Consider the following 14,676-nt stretch of genomic DNA (forward strand, 5'->3'; position numbering starts at 1 on the left):
AGAATTGTTTGTCAGAGGTGTAAGAACATTGCAGAAATTTTGAATATAACAGGAGACATACAGAAAAGTATGTAGTTTAATCCTTTTTGACATAGATAGTATTCCAAATATTGGTTTTAGTATTAAAACGATTGATTTTTTTAAAATTTATTTACAGCAGTATCAAAACCTAGGTGTGAACTTGGAGAAGCTTTATAACGTAATGATGGACCTTGCTCGTGACTTACAGGTAAGATATAAAAAGTAGTTACTCAGATATAACTTCTGAGGCATTATCCGGAATTAAAGAGAGTGATGCTTCTCATTCAAATAAGAATCTCTACTTAGGTTAAACAGAAGGCTTCAATCCTCACTGGTTTACAGTGCTGGTAAACCTTTAAAATAATGCTGCCCATCAAATCTGCTATGTATTCTGGAAGGACGAAATGGTCAGTATCAAGGTTAATCTTTAGAAGAAAATTTTCCTCTGCAACAGTTAACTAAATATTTAAATGAAGATTCTAAGCACAGGAGATGTTCAGAATATTGTAAATTTTATTTTTGTATTTTAATGCTATAAAAAAAAAACAGGCTGAGAAGTGTTAGTGGAAAAGCAGAGAGTAGCTGGGTGTTTTTGATGCATCGGAATACATCTCGAGAATTCTTTAAGTCTTTTAGTGATTTTTTTTTTTTGCATGTAGAATCATAGAATAACCAGGTTGGAAGAGACCCACCGGATCATCGGGTCCAACCGTTCCTATCAAACACTAAACCATTCCCCTTAGCACCTCATCCACCCGTGCCTTAAACACCTCCAGGGAAGGTGACTCAACCACCTCCCTGGGCAGCCTGTTCCAGTGCCCAATGACCCTTTCTGTGAAGAATTTTTTCCTAATGTCCAGCCTAAACCTCCCCTGGGAGAGCTTGAGGCCATTCCCTCTTGTCCTGTCCCCTGTCACTTGGGAGAAGAGGCCAGCACCCTCCTCTCTACAACCTCCTTTCAGGTAGTTACAGAGAGCAATGAGGTCTCCCCTCAGCCTCCTCTTCTCCAGGATAAACAACCCCAGCTCTCTCAGCCACTCCTCATAAGACCTGCTCTCCAGCCCCCTCACCAGCTTTGTTGCTCTTCTCTGGGCTCACTGCAGAGCCTCAACACCCTTCTTGTGGTGAGGGGCCCAGAACTGAACACAGGATTCGAGGAGCGGTCTCACCAGTGCCGAGTACAGAGGGAGAATAACCTCCCTGGACCTGCTGGTCACGCCGTTTCTGATCCAAGCCAAGATGCCATTGGCCTTCTTGGCCACCTGGGCCACTGCTGGCTCATGTTCAGTCGTGGTCAACCAACACGCCCAGGTCCCTCTCCTCCAGGCAGCTTTCTAGACAGACTTCTAGTCTGTAGCACTGCACAAGGTTGTTGTGCCCCAAGTGTAGGACCCGGCATTTGGCCTTGTTAAACCTCATGCCATTGGACTCTGCCCAGCGGTCCAGCCTGTTCAGATCCCTTTGCAGAGCCTCCCGACCCTCCAGCAGATCGACACTTCCACCCAGCTTAGTGTCATCCGCAAGCTTGCTCAGGGTGGACTCGATGCCTTCATCCAGGTCATTGATAAAGACAATGAACAGGGCTGGACCCAGCCCTGAGCCCTGGGGAACCCCACTTGTCGCTGGCCTCCAGCTGGATTTCACACCATTTCCCACCACTCTCTGGGCCCGGCCAGCCAACCAGTTTTCCACCCAGGAGAGTGTGTGCTTGTCCAGGCCAGAGGCTGACAGTTTCTCAAGCAGAATGCTGTGAGAAACTGTGTCAAAGGCTTTACTGAAGTCCAGGAAGATACATCCACAGCCTTTCCCTCGTCCAGCAGCCGAGTCACTTTGTCATTTTGTCATGTGTTTGTCTTCTCCTCATAACCATATACCTGGAAAATTGTCAGAATGTAGGGATAAGCTCAGGTTCTGGTGGAAGGTACATCATCGTATCCTAGGGGATTTCCTTGAAATTGCTGGCAGCAAGTATAGGGTTTAGGCTATTAGTTGGTAGAGCCATATTAACCTGGATAGCTGTGGCCCAGCAGTACGATGAAACAAACTGAAGGAAGGCAACAGGGAAATGCCAGAGGCACAGAAATGCTCGAGGCACAGAATTACCAGAGGCACAGAAGCACTGAGAGCCAGCTTACAGGAGGAGGTTTGACAGAAGTGTTTCTGTCCAATTGCTTCAGTGGTTAAATAAAAGAGAGACTTCCTATTCTTTTTATCTAAATTGAGTACGTAACCTTATCATCTTTTATTTTCTTCATAATGAAAACAAAGTTATTAATTCTGAATGGTTGCATAATTGCTCACATGAATAAAGTAAAAGGGATAACTGTATGTTCTTTTATAATGGAGCTTACTCTAAAAAGACAGATGAGAAAAATAAGGTCTGTGAAGGTGGGTCTCTTCCAACCTGGTTATTCTATGATTCATTCCACAGACAGTGTTGTCTTATACAAAGTGTTTATATAGAAAGTGAAATACTGCTTACTGGAAAATAGATCCATATGCTGCTGCTGCTATGTTTTAAGATTAAAAGTGATTGACATTGAAGAATTATTTGTATCTTTCTTTGCAGGTTCAAGATTTGTGGAAGTTATTTTGCACACTAGAGCTTCCACTTATAAAAATTCTGGCAGGTATGAAAGTTCAGTTCAAAATATGAATTTTCACACAGCTGCTCACTATGCTAGAGTAGAATGCTGTATCTCGTAATATTAAATTATTGTCTTAGCCTCATAAGATGAATGTGAATTTGAGTTTCCATTTTACAGTCTAAGAAACAAACATGTAAGATCGAAATTGTCATTTGTAAGTGTTCTCAGTATATAATTGTATTTACAGTGATGGAAACGCACAAAATACATGTGAACAAACAAGAACTGAAAAAAACATCAGAAATTCTGGGGGTAAATTTTGTCTTTATTTTTTCTTTTGGAAATTATATATGGCATCATCTTTCTGCATTTACTGAGGATAACTGATTAAGAAGAGGAGGAATCTTTGTTTTGTCACCTTTTACATGACAATTTGAGATTTCTAGTATTTTTGTTAAAATATAAAGAAAGATATTTACATTTTGGGATACTTCCATGTTTATTTGGGCAAGGAAGAAGAGACATTTGCTTCATTAACCTTGCCCCAGAACTGAGATTACTTTGCAAAATGCACAGGTCCTTTTGGATTATGTGTTGTGGAGTAAAAATTATAATGACTTTTTGTCAACCTACATTGGTCAGTAGCCATCTTCCCAAGAAGTAGTAGATACTTTTATTTCTATTTGTAAATAAAACACTCTTTACAACTTCCATGTTTTGAGAGTTCAAAGTTTGCCACTTCCCCATTCATAAAAATAGCTACAGGAGAATCCTATTTTATAGCATAAAATTTGACTACTGCTACCCATAGTGGTCTGGCAGATTATTAATTTACTAGAACAATTTGCATAGCTCAATTTCTATTCAGTCTTCAGTATCCTAAATTATTTTCCCACAAATTTAGTACTTTTCACTACTGTAAATTCCCTTCCCAGGTCATGAAGAAATACAGATTAAAAGAGTATATAAGGAATCTGCTAAACCAAATGTTGATAGGCAGCAATTAAGTACCGTATTATTAAGTACCATATCTGTAAATAGAAGTCCAATATACTTGTTAACCTAGAAAGTAACAGATATTGAAGAAAATAAAAATGTAAACAGAATAACTCTAATGTACTTATTTATAGTTGCGACTCAAAGAGCTTGAGCAGGAAGCTCATCAAGTTGCTGGAGAAAAATTCCTTTTGACCAGCAGTTGTCAACTCAGAGAGGTAATATTTGTACTACTATTAAGTAAATTTTAAGTTATGTAAGTTATTATTGATTATAATTTTAGAATACATTTTCTTCAATCTTAATTATCTTTATTTTCTGGTTTTATTGGAGGACATACCAGTATTTCATAAAGTTGGCAGTGCTGGATAATCTGTATGTGAATGAATGTATTTACATATATTATGCGTTTGATTTTAGTAAATAAGTTTTCAACAGGTCAAAGAATGATTTTAGTAAATAAGTTTTCAACAGGTCAAAGAAAGATTTGATCTTTTCAATTCTGTGTTAATTCTCTTTGCTACAGTATGCTCCATTTTCCTTACAATCTGTTTTCTGGGCTTATGTTCAGGCACCAAGTAATTTTTCTTTCTGTTTCAGCACTTGAAACACTGAAACATTTCTCTTATGTGTTTTTTATTACTGTAGATACTGTTTGAAAAATTGAAACTGCATGTGCTGTGTGAGAAACTTCACAGAACTGAAATACAACAACTTGTGTCCACCTCAGAAGTTGTGGTAAGATGGGAAGGGGTTTTAAAACCATCTGCGTGATTTAGCAGAACTTCTAAGTGAAATTGTAGTTTGTCTAAAGTTTCCTGAATGAGTCTTGATTTATTCTTGTATATTTTCAATCAGCTCTCCCTGTAGCCTCCTTTTCTTCTGACTGAACAGCCCCAGCTCCCTCAGCCACTTCTCGTGAGACTTGTGCTCCAGACCCTCCCCCAGCTTCACTGCCCTCTGGACATGCTCCAGCACCGCAGTGTTGGTCTTGTAGTGAGGGGCCCAAAACTGAACACAGTATTTGAGGTGCGGCCTCACCAGTGCCGAATACGTGGGACAGTCCCTTCCCTGCACCTGCTAGCCACACCATTTCTGGTATAAGCCAGGATTCTTGGCCACCTGGGCACACTGCTGGCTCATGGTTGTTGACCAGCACCCCAAAGTCCTTTTCTGCTGGGCAGCTTTCCAGCCACTCTTCCCTGGGCCTGTAGCATTGGGTAGGATTGCTGTGGCCCAAGCGCAAAACCCAACGCTGAGCCTTGTTGAACCTCACACAGTTGGCCTTGGCCCATCGATCCAGCCTATCAAGATCCCTCTGTGGAGCCTTCCTTCCCTCCCTCAAGTAAATCAACACTCCCAACACAACTTGATGTCATCTACAAACTTACTGAGGGAGCACTCAATCCTCTAGTCTGTGTAATTATTATTATCATTTTTCTTAAGATAATAATAGTAATGAAAGCATCTGTGTAGCAGTGCCTCTTTCTGATCGGGTGCTGCAATTGTATTGCTCTGGTTTACACGGGAGTCGAAGCACACAGCTCATTGATCAGTGGACACCTCTGGGGAAGGTAGAAAGGTAGTTTCTGTTTCTCATGTGTGGAAGAGGAAATGGTGTCTGGACCACCAGATACAGTTTCTGAGGTAATATCAGCACTAAAACATAAAACCCACACACTACTCAAGGAGAAGGATGTTTTATAGATCAAACAATCTTGGAGAGTGACAGAGAGCCTTGGCGGATGGTAGGGATCAGTGAAATAAAAGGCACGTCGTCTTTTTGTGGGAATGTAAGATTTGTTGCAGTAATCAGAGCAGTGCATTTATCTAGTCCCATACTCTTCCCAACAGCTGCTGAGATTTGGTTGTTTAGAGAAATGTAGGCTGAAACCTCCTGGTAGAGAAATACAAGATAAATAATCTTAATATATTGTCTCTTCCTGGTAGCGAGAAAAAAACTTATGCTTTTAGATCTTTGTTGTTGTTCAGTGGCATCTATTTTTTCCACACTGAACTGTTTTCATTCCAGATACTTTTGTTGTGCTTGTTAAAATAGACATTAGATATTTACAATTCCTTTTTACAAAGAAGTAATTGAAAATATGCTTTATTTTATTGCTTTGGGATTAGACAATTTCAGTTCTCCTTGAAAGTCTCCTGGAACTTGTATTAGGGGACAAACAGGAGAAATCCTGTTACGTTTTATGTCTGTGTATATGTATTGTTTTGTATACTTTTATCATGTTCTCTCTTGAATTGATGCTGTTTGGCACAAAAATTAAACGAAGGACCATAAGTACTTGCCTCCTCCCCCATGCCCCAGTGTTTTCAGAGTTGTTGTGGAAAAGTCTTTTTGGCCCTGTCTGGGACAGGAAGGGAGCTGAGGTGGGAGGGGGCAATCTCCAGCCCCCTGCTGAAAGCAGGAGAGAATAAAGGCTTTTTGGCCTAGGGTGAGAGTGCACGCAGGACATTATTCTTTATCCAGTATTTTGTCAATTCAGCTTGGCGAGATTTCTTCTTCCAAAAGAAGATCTCTTTAGATTGGTCTCTTTAGATTGTTAAATAATATAATGTAACATAAAATATACCAGTAATTCACATTCTTTATTTTGCAGCTAAATAAGTTGCAAGATCTTCATCCTTTGCCTAAGATAATTCTAGAATACCGTCAGGTGAGCTGAAATTTTCACATAATGCCGTTGCACTGAAGCGAAATTAGCAAGAAAGATAACATTCACAGCTAAAGAATTAAAAGAAGAGCTGGCTCTAATGTAATTTCATGCAAATATTTATTTAAAATTTGAAGTTTTAGGTATCTTAAGAGTTTATTTAGTGTCTATACTTCTGTTTGTTTTCTTCTTTCTCTGTTAGATTACAACTAGCTAGCAAGCAGTTCTGTTGCAAAACACTTGAAAAATGTCACAGCTTAATTTGTGTAGTGCTCCAAATCACACCCTTAAGGCAAAGCGTGCATTTTTTGATTTCTGAAGATCTCTGCAAACCCTGAAGGAGAGTAACTACTTATGGGATTTTTTTTGGGTGACAAGCCTCCTGAAAATCCAACGCAGCCCAGTGAATCTGCTCTCACACTTTAGTGTCTGAGTTTTTAGTGAATGAGTTTTCAAGATTCAGGAAAAAAACCCAAGCATAGGGTTGTGGCGTTTTTTGTTTGTGGGGGTTTTTTTGTTGTTTGTTTTTTTTTTGTTTTGGTGGGGTTTTTTTGTGTGTAGTGCATTGACCTGAGCATAAAAGAAGTGAAAGGATAAATTGCAACAGTTCATTTACTAGTACCTCCAAAGACTGGGCTTTACAGTATAACCAAGCACTTAACTCACTTCTGCTAGCAGGTTAATCTATTACTGACTATACAGCCATTACTTACTAAGATAAAACTGTCTTTTAAAAAAATTCTACAAAACAAGTTAATAAGCATTCAGAAATAAGGATCTTTAATTTGAAAAATCTTATTTTCATTAGTAAATATTTACCTAAACCTTTATGCAATTTAGGTGCATAAGATGAAATCGACATATGTGGATGGACTGCAAACATGCATGAAAAAGGTACAAATATAAAAAGTAGCCTGTAAAAAATGGTCTTTCAAATAAATCATAAAAGGATGTGAAATGACTGCACTGTTTACAATTTAAGAACTTTTATATATGGAAAATTAAAGTATTTCTTCTTAATTTTGTAGTCCTTATTGCTGAGTTACTGATACACGTAAATTTTATTTAATGTAAGTATTTCTTCATCCTTTCTTTTGGGGATTTTCACATTACTTGACTACAGGGATTTATTTCCTCTACATGGAATCAGACAGGAACTGTGACTGGCAGACTTTCATCCAAACACCCAGTAAGTGAGCCTATTAGAAGATTTATGTTTTAACTAGAAATAAAAATTAGTGCTATGTATATAAAAGATGTAGTTTTTAACAAATGAAATGTTTGTTGTCATCTAAGTCTAACAATTGCCATTTTATATGTAAATGGTGGACAGAAAAGCTTATTAAATGAGTGTTTTACTATGGAACATTTATTTTTATGAGTATTTTCAGTTATCTGGGCGTAAGAATTTAATATTACCTGAGATTTACCTGAAGCAGGGGGGTAGAATTGTGAACCATATATGTAGCCTTTAGATTTCCAGTGAATCCTTCTCCACAATGAATGTGAACCATTCCTGGTAAAAGATCAGGGAGCCCTGGAAGGGACCCTGGGGGTCATGATGGGGGGGAAAAAAAGGAAGCTCTTTTCTTCTGGAATTTGGCTTCAGGCTTCATAGCAGTGAAGGGCTAAGCTGCTGTGCTGTTGCTCTGGAAGTCTTGCCAGGTGCTGATACGGCTGTGACTCTTGGGCTCTTTGTGCTTCCTCTCATCTTTGGCTGTAGTGATCTCCACGTACATCCTTGTGTCTGTGTTTTATTTGACTTTCTGGACTGCTAGAGGCTTGGGTTGTGGGTTTTTTTGGTTTTTTTTTTTTGGTTTTGTTTTTTGTCAAAGTGACCTTTTTAAGGGCATATTTGAATACATTTTATTATACTATTTTACTTGGAGTTAGGAAGCATACTGACTTCTGACTCTAGGGACCACTGAAGCCTTTTGTGTTGAATCTCTGTTCCAGCCCATAGGCACATGGATGAGTGCACAGTACCTGATGTGGGAGGAGACAGTGTTGCAGACTGCTTCAGGAGCTCAAGTCAAGGCATAGGCGGGGGAATAGCAGTAGAAAAGTAGTGATTACCTGCCTGCAGAAATGTTCCATTTTGTTTAATCATAGCCTTTCTTAGCAAAGACCTGACCTCTGGTCCTGTAGAAGAGGGGGAATAGACGCAGAAGTGCGGCTTGGCACATGAAGGTTAGAGGGAATCCGTGAGGCCGTTGTCCTTTTAACCTGTATCCGAAAGCGTTTTCAGTTCGTATCCATGCAGGTTTGAGTACTGCTTATCTATCTATGCAGGTACTAGCCTTAAGCTTCATGGGTACAAATGACATTAGAAGCTTTCTCCAGTGCTTGGAGAAAGGCAGCGGTCTTCCATAGCTTGCTTTAGGAGCAGAGATGTTAGGAGTAATAGTTATGTTGTGACCACTTTGCGTGGGTGGGCTCTTGTGGTTCCTTGCAAGTCCTCATAGGTATGATGACTTTTGGACTTCTGGCAGAAACCTCTCCTGGGAGGTTCTCATCCTCACAATACCAGTGACTTCCTTAACCACTGATTTGCATATCTTCACAATTCAGATTTCATTTACATCTTCCTACCCTCATGGTATATATTTCCATACAGTTTATCATCAAATAATTTATAGGAAGTGCTTGTGCTTTTTGCCAAGTACAAAATGATGTCTAGGACACTAAATTAACAATGGAAAGGAGGAGTGATGCTGCTGCTCCTGCTTCTCATGCACGCAGGTGGGTGAAAGTGGTGGGAGAAAATGGGAAAGGTCACAGTTTGTCAAATATTCTGATGTGATGATCAGGCAGTTACAAGTCAGAGCTGAACAGACAGCTGTCCTGAACAACCGCCTATACCACAAGGTGACCTTTGGCCCATCATACTAAAAATGATATGAAATCTACTTTTCTTAAAAGTCCTTTTTTTTCTCCAAAATAATGCTGCTAAAGTTAGCATCCAGGATTGCCTGGGGCTGGCTTTTCGTTATAGGAGAAAACATTGGCATGACTTTTTTTGTGTGAAATGTTTATGGAACTTATGCGATCTGTTTCTGAATCATTTATTGATATCGAAGATAAGATACACTGCAGTGCCCAGTCAGTGAGTGTTAAAGGACTGGGAAGATTCTTGCCAGAAATCATAAATATTATAGATATTTTTGCAGTTACTATGATGTTATGTCAAATCTTAGCTGAATGTTTGCTGAGGTAGTTTATTTTTAACTGTGTTTTAAAATGCTTTAACAAGTGATTATAGCACAAGATAAGTGTAAATCAGTTAAGGTGATAATTCAAATAGAAAAAACATCCTGTTTGCTGCAGTAATCGTGGGAGATGAGGTTCTATCTGTCCCCTTTCCTTTAAGGCATTAAGTGGTCTCCAAGGGGGATTTACTCAGGTTTAAGGGGAAATGACCAGACAGCAGGTATAGAGCAGGATTTCTTTTTCAGATAAACCCTTCTGTAATCTTCTTTCAGATAAATCCACATTTGGTATATGGATGATGTATATTTTTGGCTTTATGTGGGTTTCTCTCAGTAGATAAGCTTATTCACATGAATTTTTATGACTTCTGTGTTGCTGCAAGTTAGAGGGGGTTTCTTGGTAGGACTTTACTTCAGTGGTTCTCCACATATGCGACTACTTTAGTTTAACTGTCAGCTCAATTTCTTCTCATTTGATTTCTTCTTCTGCATTGTATATGATGCATAACATAATTAATGCATTTTTTGCCAAATAAGTGTTATATAACAATACAGTAGATCGTTAAACAGGGACTCATTTGATATTGTGGTCTCCTGCTATAGCATAGTAACTGCAACTCCACAAGAACCTGCATATCTGAAACCTCAGTGTAAACATAAACCCCACAATTCTTCAGTCAAATTACTTTGTAATATATCCACAGGCAAGTTGTTTTTTCCATTCTGTGATGAATTGCTAATGTCTATTGGAAGAGTGAATTGGGTTTATTATTTGAATGTGTTCCTTTTAATTGTATTTTTTTTATAAATGTATTAGTCTTGTCTACATTGGAATACTCCTTTATTATATTGCTCAGAGATAACTTTCCTGTTGAATATATTTATTACATTCATAAAGACTTGCTCCTGTTCTCCAAACCTACCTTGAAATACCACTTTCCAACCTCTTATCTTTTAAAGGAAAAATAAGTCATGACAGAACTGGAAAGGCATAAAGCCCATTAAGATCAAGCCTCTTTCAGAATGTACAAAGGCAAATCCTCACTCGAGATATGAAGATTACTTTTAATTAGATGTTATAATTTGGTTTAAGATGTAATCTTCAGTGCTAGAATCAGATATTCTGTATTAAAGTTTCTTCCCTTCAGGCTTCTGCAGCAGAGAGAACTAAAAAGCTACTAATGAGTTTACATTTCTATACTTCAGAAGTTGTTTGTTACATTAAACTGAAAAACATAAAGTGGTGGGCTTCAGGGGGCATTTCCTTCTTTTTAGTAACAAAAAATTATGCTGAAGATAATTTTTTTTTTTACCTTCTCAGAACAAGAGAAAAAAAAGAAACATTCATATTTGTCCCCAGGAAAAATGCCTTTACCCATTTGTCCAAAAAGGCAAAGACATAAAATAATTTAACCCAGCAGTCAAAGAAGCATGTTAGCCTTTAACTGGGAAAGCAGAAATGTAGTTTGAAAGAGAAGCTAATTAGAGTATGTTGAATGTTAATGTGCTCAAAGAAAGACCATAAACCCCTTGCAATACTGAATGCAGAATCTTGGAATGTTTTGGTTTGGATGGGACTTTAAAGATCATCTAGTTCCAAGCCCACCTGCCATGGGCAGGGACACCTCCCACTGGATCAGGCTGCTCAAGGCCCATCCAAAGTGGCCTTGAACATCTCCAGGGAGGAGGCACCCACAGCTTCCCTGGGCAACCTGTGCCAATGTCTCCAAATGACAGTCTCCTCGGTCTCTCCAAAAGACATAAGTAATACTTTCTCATAGCGATCCCATGATAGACAATTACATGCTTGTTTATTAGAAAATGTTTCTTACCCGTAAGGTTTGGAATATGAATAATAAATTACACATCTGGTTTTCATTTTAATGGGAGAGACAGTCTCTTGAAGTAGAAACCTCTCTGAGCAACTGCTGTCAAAAATGAGTCTGTCAATTAACTTAGCAAACCAGTTACTTTTGTTATCTATACTGCATCTATATTACTTCCCTTCTGGACTGTCTTCAGGAGTGAATGGACTAATTATTTTCTGACATAAAACTCAAATGTAGTTTTGGAATAGTTTTGGGATCTTTTATGGATGATTGGATGAAATGCTGCCTGTTTCCCTTTCACAACACCATCCCAACAGGTTTTACATCCTTACCATATCTACACACACATCCAGCAAGGCAAGCCATCAGAAGCGTGTTTTGTAACGGCTCTCAATTTTCAAGCATTTCGTCCCAGGTCTCATTAAGGATGCAGACTGATCTGTGATACTGCCAGTACTTGTTCTGAATGTTTATAGTCTATAGTCACAATCAGATTCCAGCACAAACAGGATGTTCCACAAGGTGCTTTAATATTGGTGAGCTTCTGTACAAATTTGAAGTGTCCTGTTTTCCTCCTGCCCCTTTCCTTCACAGGTTTTAGAGAGCTTTGGCAGAGCTGATGCAATGTATGGAGCCAGACACCAAGTTTAGGACTAGGGATGTGATCACATATTCCTTATTATTATTTCTGCTTTTGCAGAAATGAACCGCTGCCTTGACTGCTTTTGAAACAGCACTATTAGGAATATTATTTTTGTAAACTTGTTTCCATACACTGTCCTACTGAAATGTATTTTGACTGAAAATGAACAGTCAGTATGGGTCTTATGTCTGCATTGATCTTACCTGAGTGTGTTTTCTATTTTTTTAAAAAAGTGCTTTTATTGGAAAGTACTGGGGATACAGACATCAGGTCTGTATATCGCAGGTTCATATAAAACATCTTGTCAGAAGCCTTCTGTAATATTATCTAGGCTAACAAAATCATTTTTAGCTAAGTACTCTCTGATGTGGCCTTCACTAAAATAATGGTAGGTTGTCTCAACAGAGACAATGTCTGTTTTCTTGGATCAAAAAAAATTTAGTTTCATGTTTTATAGTAGATACAAAAAATGATCACTTGGGTGAGCTGATATGCTGTTGGAGAAAGCCGGAGTGTGCATACTGTTTGTTATTGTTGGTCTGTGTTCCCTGAATATTTCTTGCATTCAGAGTATATTTTTGTGTCTTGTTTCTTTTCAGTATATTTTTTCCAATATTCTTCAGTTGTGCTGACTCTGACTGCTCTGATAGCACTAAAATAGTATCTAATTTTGTGGGTATTTAGAGTTTTGATGCTTTTATAGTCCTTTTTTGATGTTGCTTTATTTTTTTAGAAGGATATTTCACTGAAAGCTTTGGAAATTAAAGAAACCGAATTTACAAAATTGAAGAGAAAAGTTTGCTATTTCTTCTCTTTCTCCCTCATTCCTTACAGGTTTTGTTTTACAATAGGGAAATTCTACTTAGAAATGAGTGAATAAGCATGTTGACTTTAGCTCAATTGCATTCATGATGAAAATTTACATTACCTTGATACTGCAAAATTATGTACTTAGTTATTGGTGTGACAACTGTGGTGTGAAAAGTCACTGTTATTCATATCATAATGCTCATGTCAGATGCTCCACAACATCATCATGTGGATTTAATATCCAAGTGCAGAAATAAGGTTTCTGCATCATAAACGTTTGTTCTCTTGGCATCTTGAGTACACGTAGTATCCTTTTCTGTGATATATGCACATTTTTGGCTTTGTCTGTAGTAAGGCTCTTGATTTATAAATCCATTAATCTTATGGCGAGTGTGGTGTATCCAATACATGGACTGCCTTTTATAGCATAATCGTTTCCACTTGGCTCACTAAAGCCTGGAGCATTATCTAAGCTGTGATTTTGCAGTGCCAAGAGCAGTTCAATCTGTGTATAACTTCTCTTCTATTTGGGATTCTCTTTGTATGTATAGTTGTTCTGTGTGCTATTTAAAGAAAGATAATGTTTAGCCAGTGTAAATCTGCTTCTATGCAGTAATCAGCATACAAGACACTTGCATTTTATGTCATTATTTCTTCTACCAACTAAATGTAAGTACAGACACATATAGAGCAATTCAAATCAACAGCTCAAAAATGAAGGATTCTATACAACTCAGAATAACATCAGCTGAAATATTTTTAGCACATTATGAAATATTGACTGTGGAGGCTGAATTCCTCCTTCACTCTCCTTCAAATTCTGGCAGAAAAGCTTAGACTTGTAGAAATGGGAGAAAAGAATCCCTGTAAAACTTTCCTGTGCTAGAGAGATGGTGGCACTGTGTACTTCCACCTGTTCCATTAAAATCTGAAGATACTACATTTTGATACTCTGTATAAATTAAAGTGTCAGCACTTACGTGCCTACTACTGCTGAGTGGGCTCTGTTAAGGTAGCTGGTTATATACTGATTCATTTTATTCTCTGGATGGCTTTTCAGCAATGTTTTGGGAATGCTGCAGGTAGGAGCTGAAACTATGCACTAACTACATTGTAGAAATCCATGCTGGAATAGAGCTAGTGCTACTGCTGGGTTAGTTTTCTCTAATTTGAACGTGACTGGAGCACACAGCTAACAAGAAACAGAACAAGTGTTGGTTTAGCCATGCAGGTTTTCAGTACCTCACAAACGAAATGTTTTAAAGTGAAGTAGTTACAGTAATATCTATTACTTATTCTGTTATAGAAGTTAATCTATATACTGTGTGCTGTCTCCTGGAATTTTATTGCCTAATTGCGTGTAATTTTAGAATGGCTTAACAGCAATATTAGCATAGTATTGTGGTTCCAAGAAACAAGTAGTGCCATTCACTTGTAGACTATCACAGTCTTCCACTGTTTATCTATGCAGATTTCAACTCCTGGATGAACAATTCTCTTATACTTGAGACTGGCCTGTGCTGGCATCCCCTGAAGTCTCAGTGCGGTCGCAGTCATTGTACCTCTATGTTTAGGAGTTTCATAGAGCCCATGTCCTGCAGTTTGTTTTCACTGTCCTCATCTGCAAGACAGTTGCTCAAATTGAATCTTCAGCAATATGCAGAAACACATGGGTGATCTTTAGATTAGTTTAAATATTTGTTATGATATTTCCTGATTAAGATTTTAGAAGTTCTGCTTGAAGACTTTTTTGTTCTTCATATGGAGTATTCCATTACTGGTATTTTTAGATATACACTTTTGGAAATACTCAAAGCTTGCAGACGTGTTCTGACAGGACAATTAAAAAAAATCTCAGGCCACAGATTGTGTCATTTCTTACAAGCTCAGAAGTGGGAGGTGTTAACA

The 14,676-nt window shown here is 38.2% G+C and overlaps 1 protein-coding gene across 1 annotated transcript in view; it reads left to right on the forward strand.

The window, feature by feature from the left end:
* The window catches only part of POLN (DNA polymerase nu), a 99,763-nt gene that overhangs the window by 16,285 nt on the left and 68,802 nt on the right, over positions 1–14,676 (forward strand). The window contains exons 7-14 of the mRNA XM_069856466.1: positions 161–229; positions 2,591–2,651; positions 2,857–2,921; positions 3,740–3,823; positions 4,254–4,343; positions 6,224–6,280; positions 7,118–7,171; positions 7,401–7,466. Coding sequence (XP_069712567.1) covers positions 161–229; positions 2,591–2,651; positions 2,857–2,921; positions 3,740–3,823; positions 4,254–4,343; positions 6,224–6,280; positions 7,118–7,171; positions 7,401–7,466 — 546 coding nt within the window. The remainder of the gene's footprint in view (positions 1–160; positions 230–2,590; positions 2,652–2,856; positions 2,922–3,739; positions 3,824–4,253; positions 4,344–6,223; positions 6,281–7,117; positions 7,172–7,400; positions 7,467–14,676) is intronic.

Source organism: Phaenicophaeus curvirostris, chromosome 4 (assembly GCF_032191515.1).
Source record: "Phaenicophaeus curvirostris isolate KB17595 chromosome 4, BPBGC_Pcur_1.0, whole genome shotgun sequence".
NCBI lineage: Eukaryota > Metazoa > Chordata > Aves > Cuculiformes > Cuculidae > Phaenicophaeus > Phaenicophaeus curvirostris.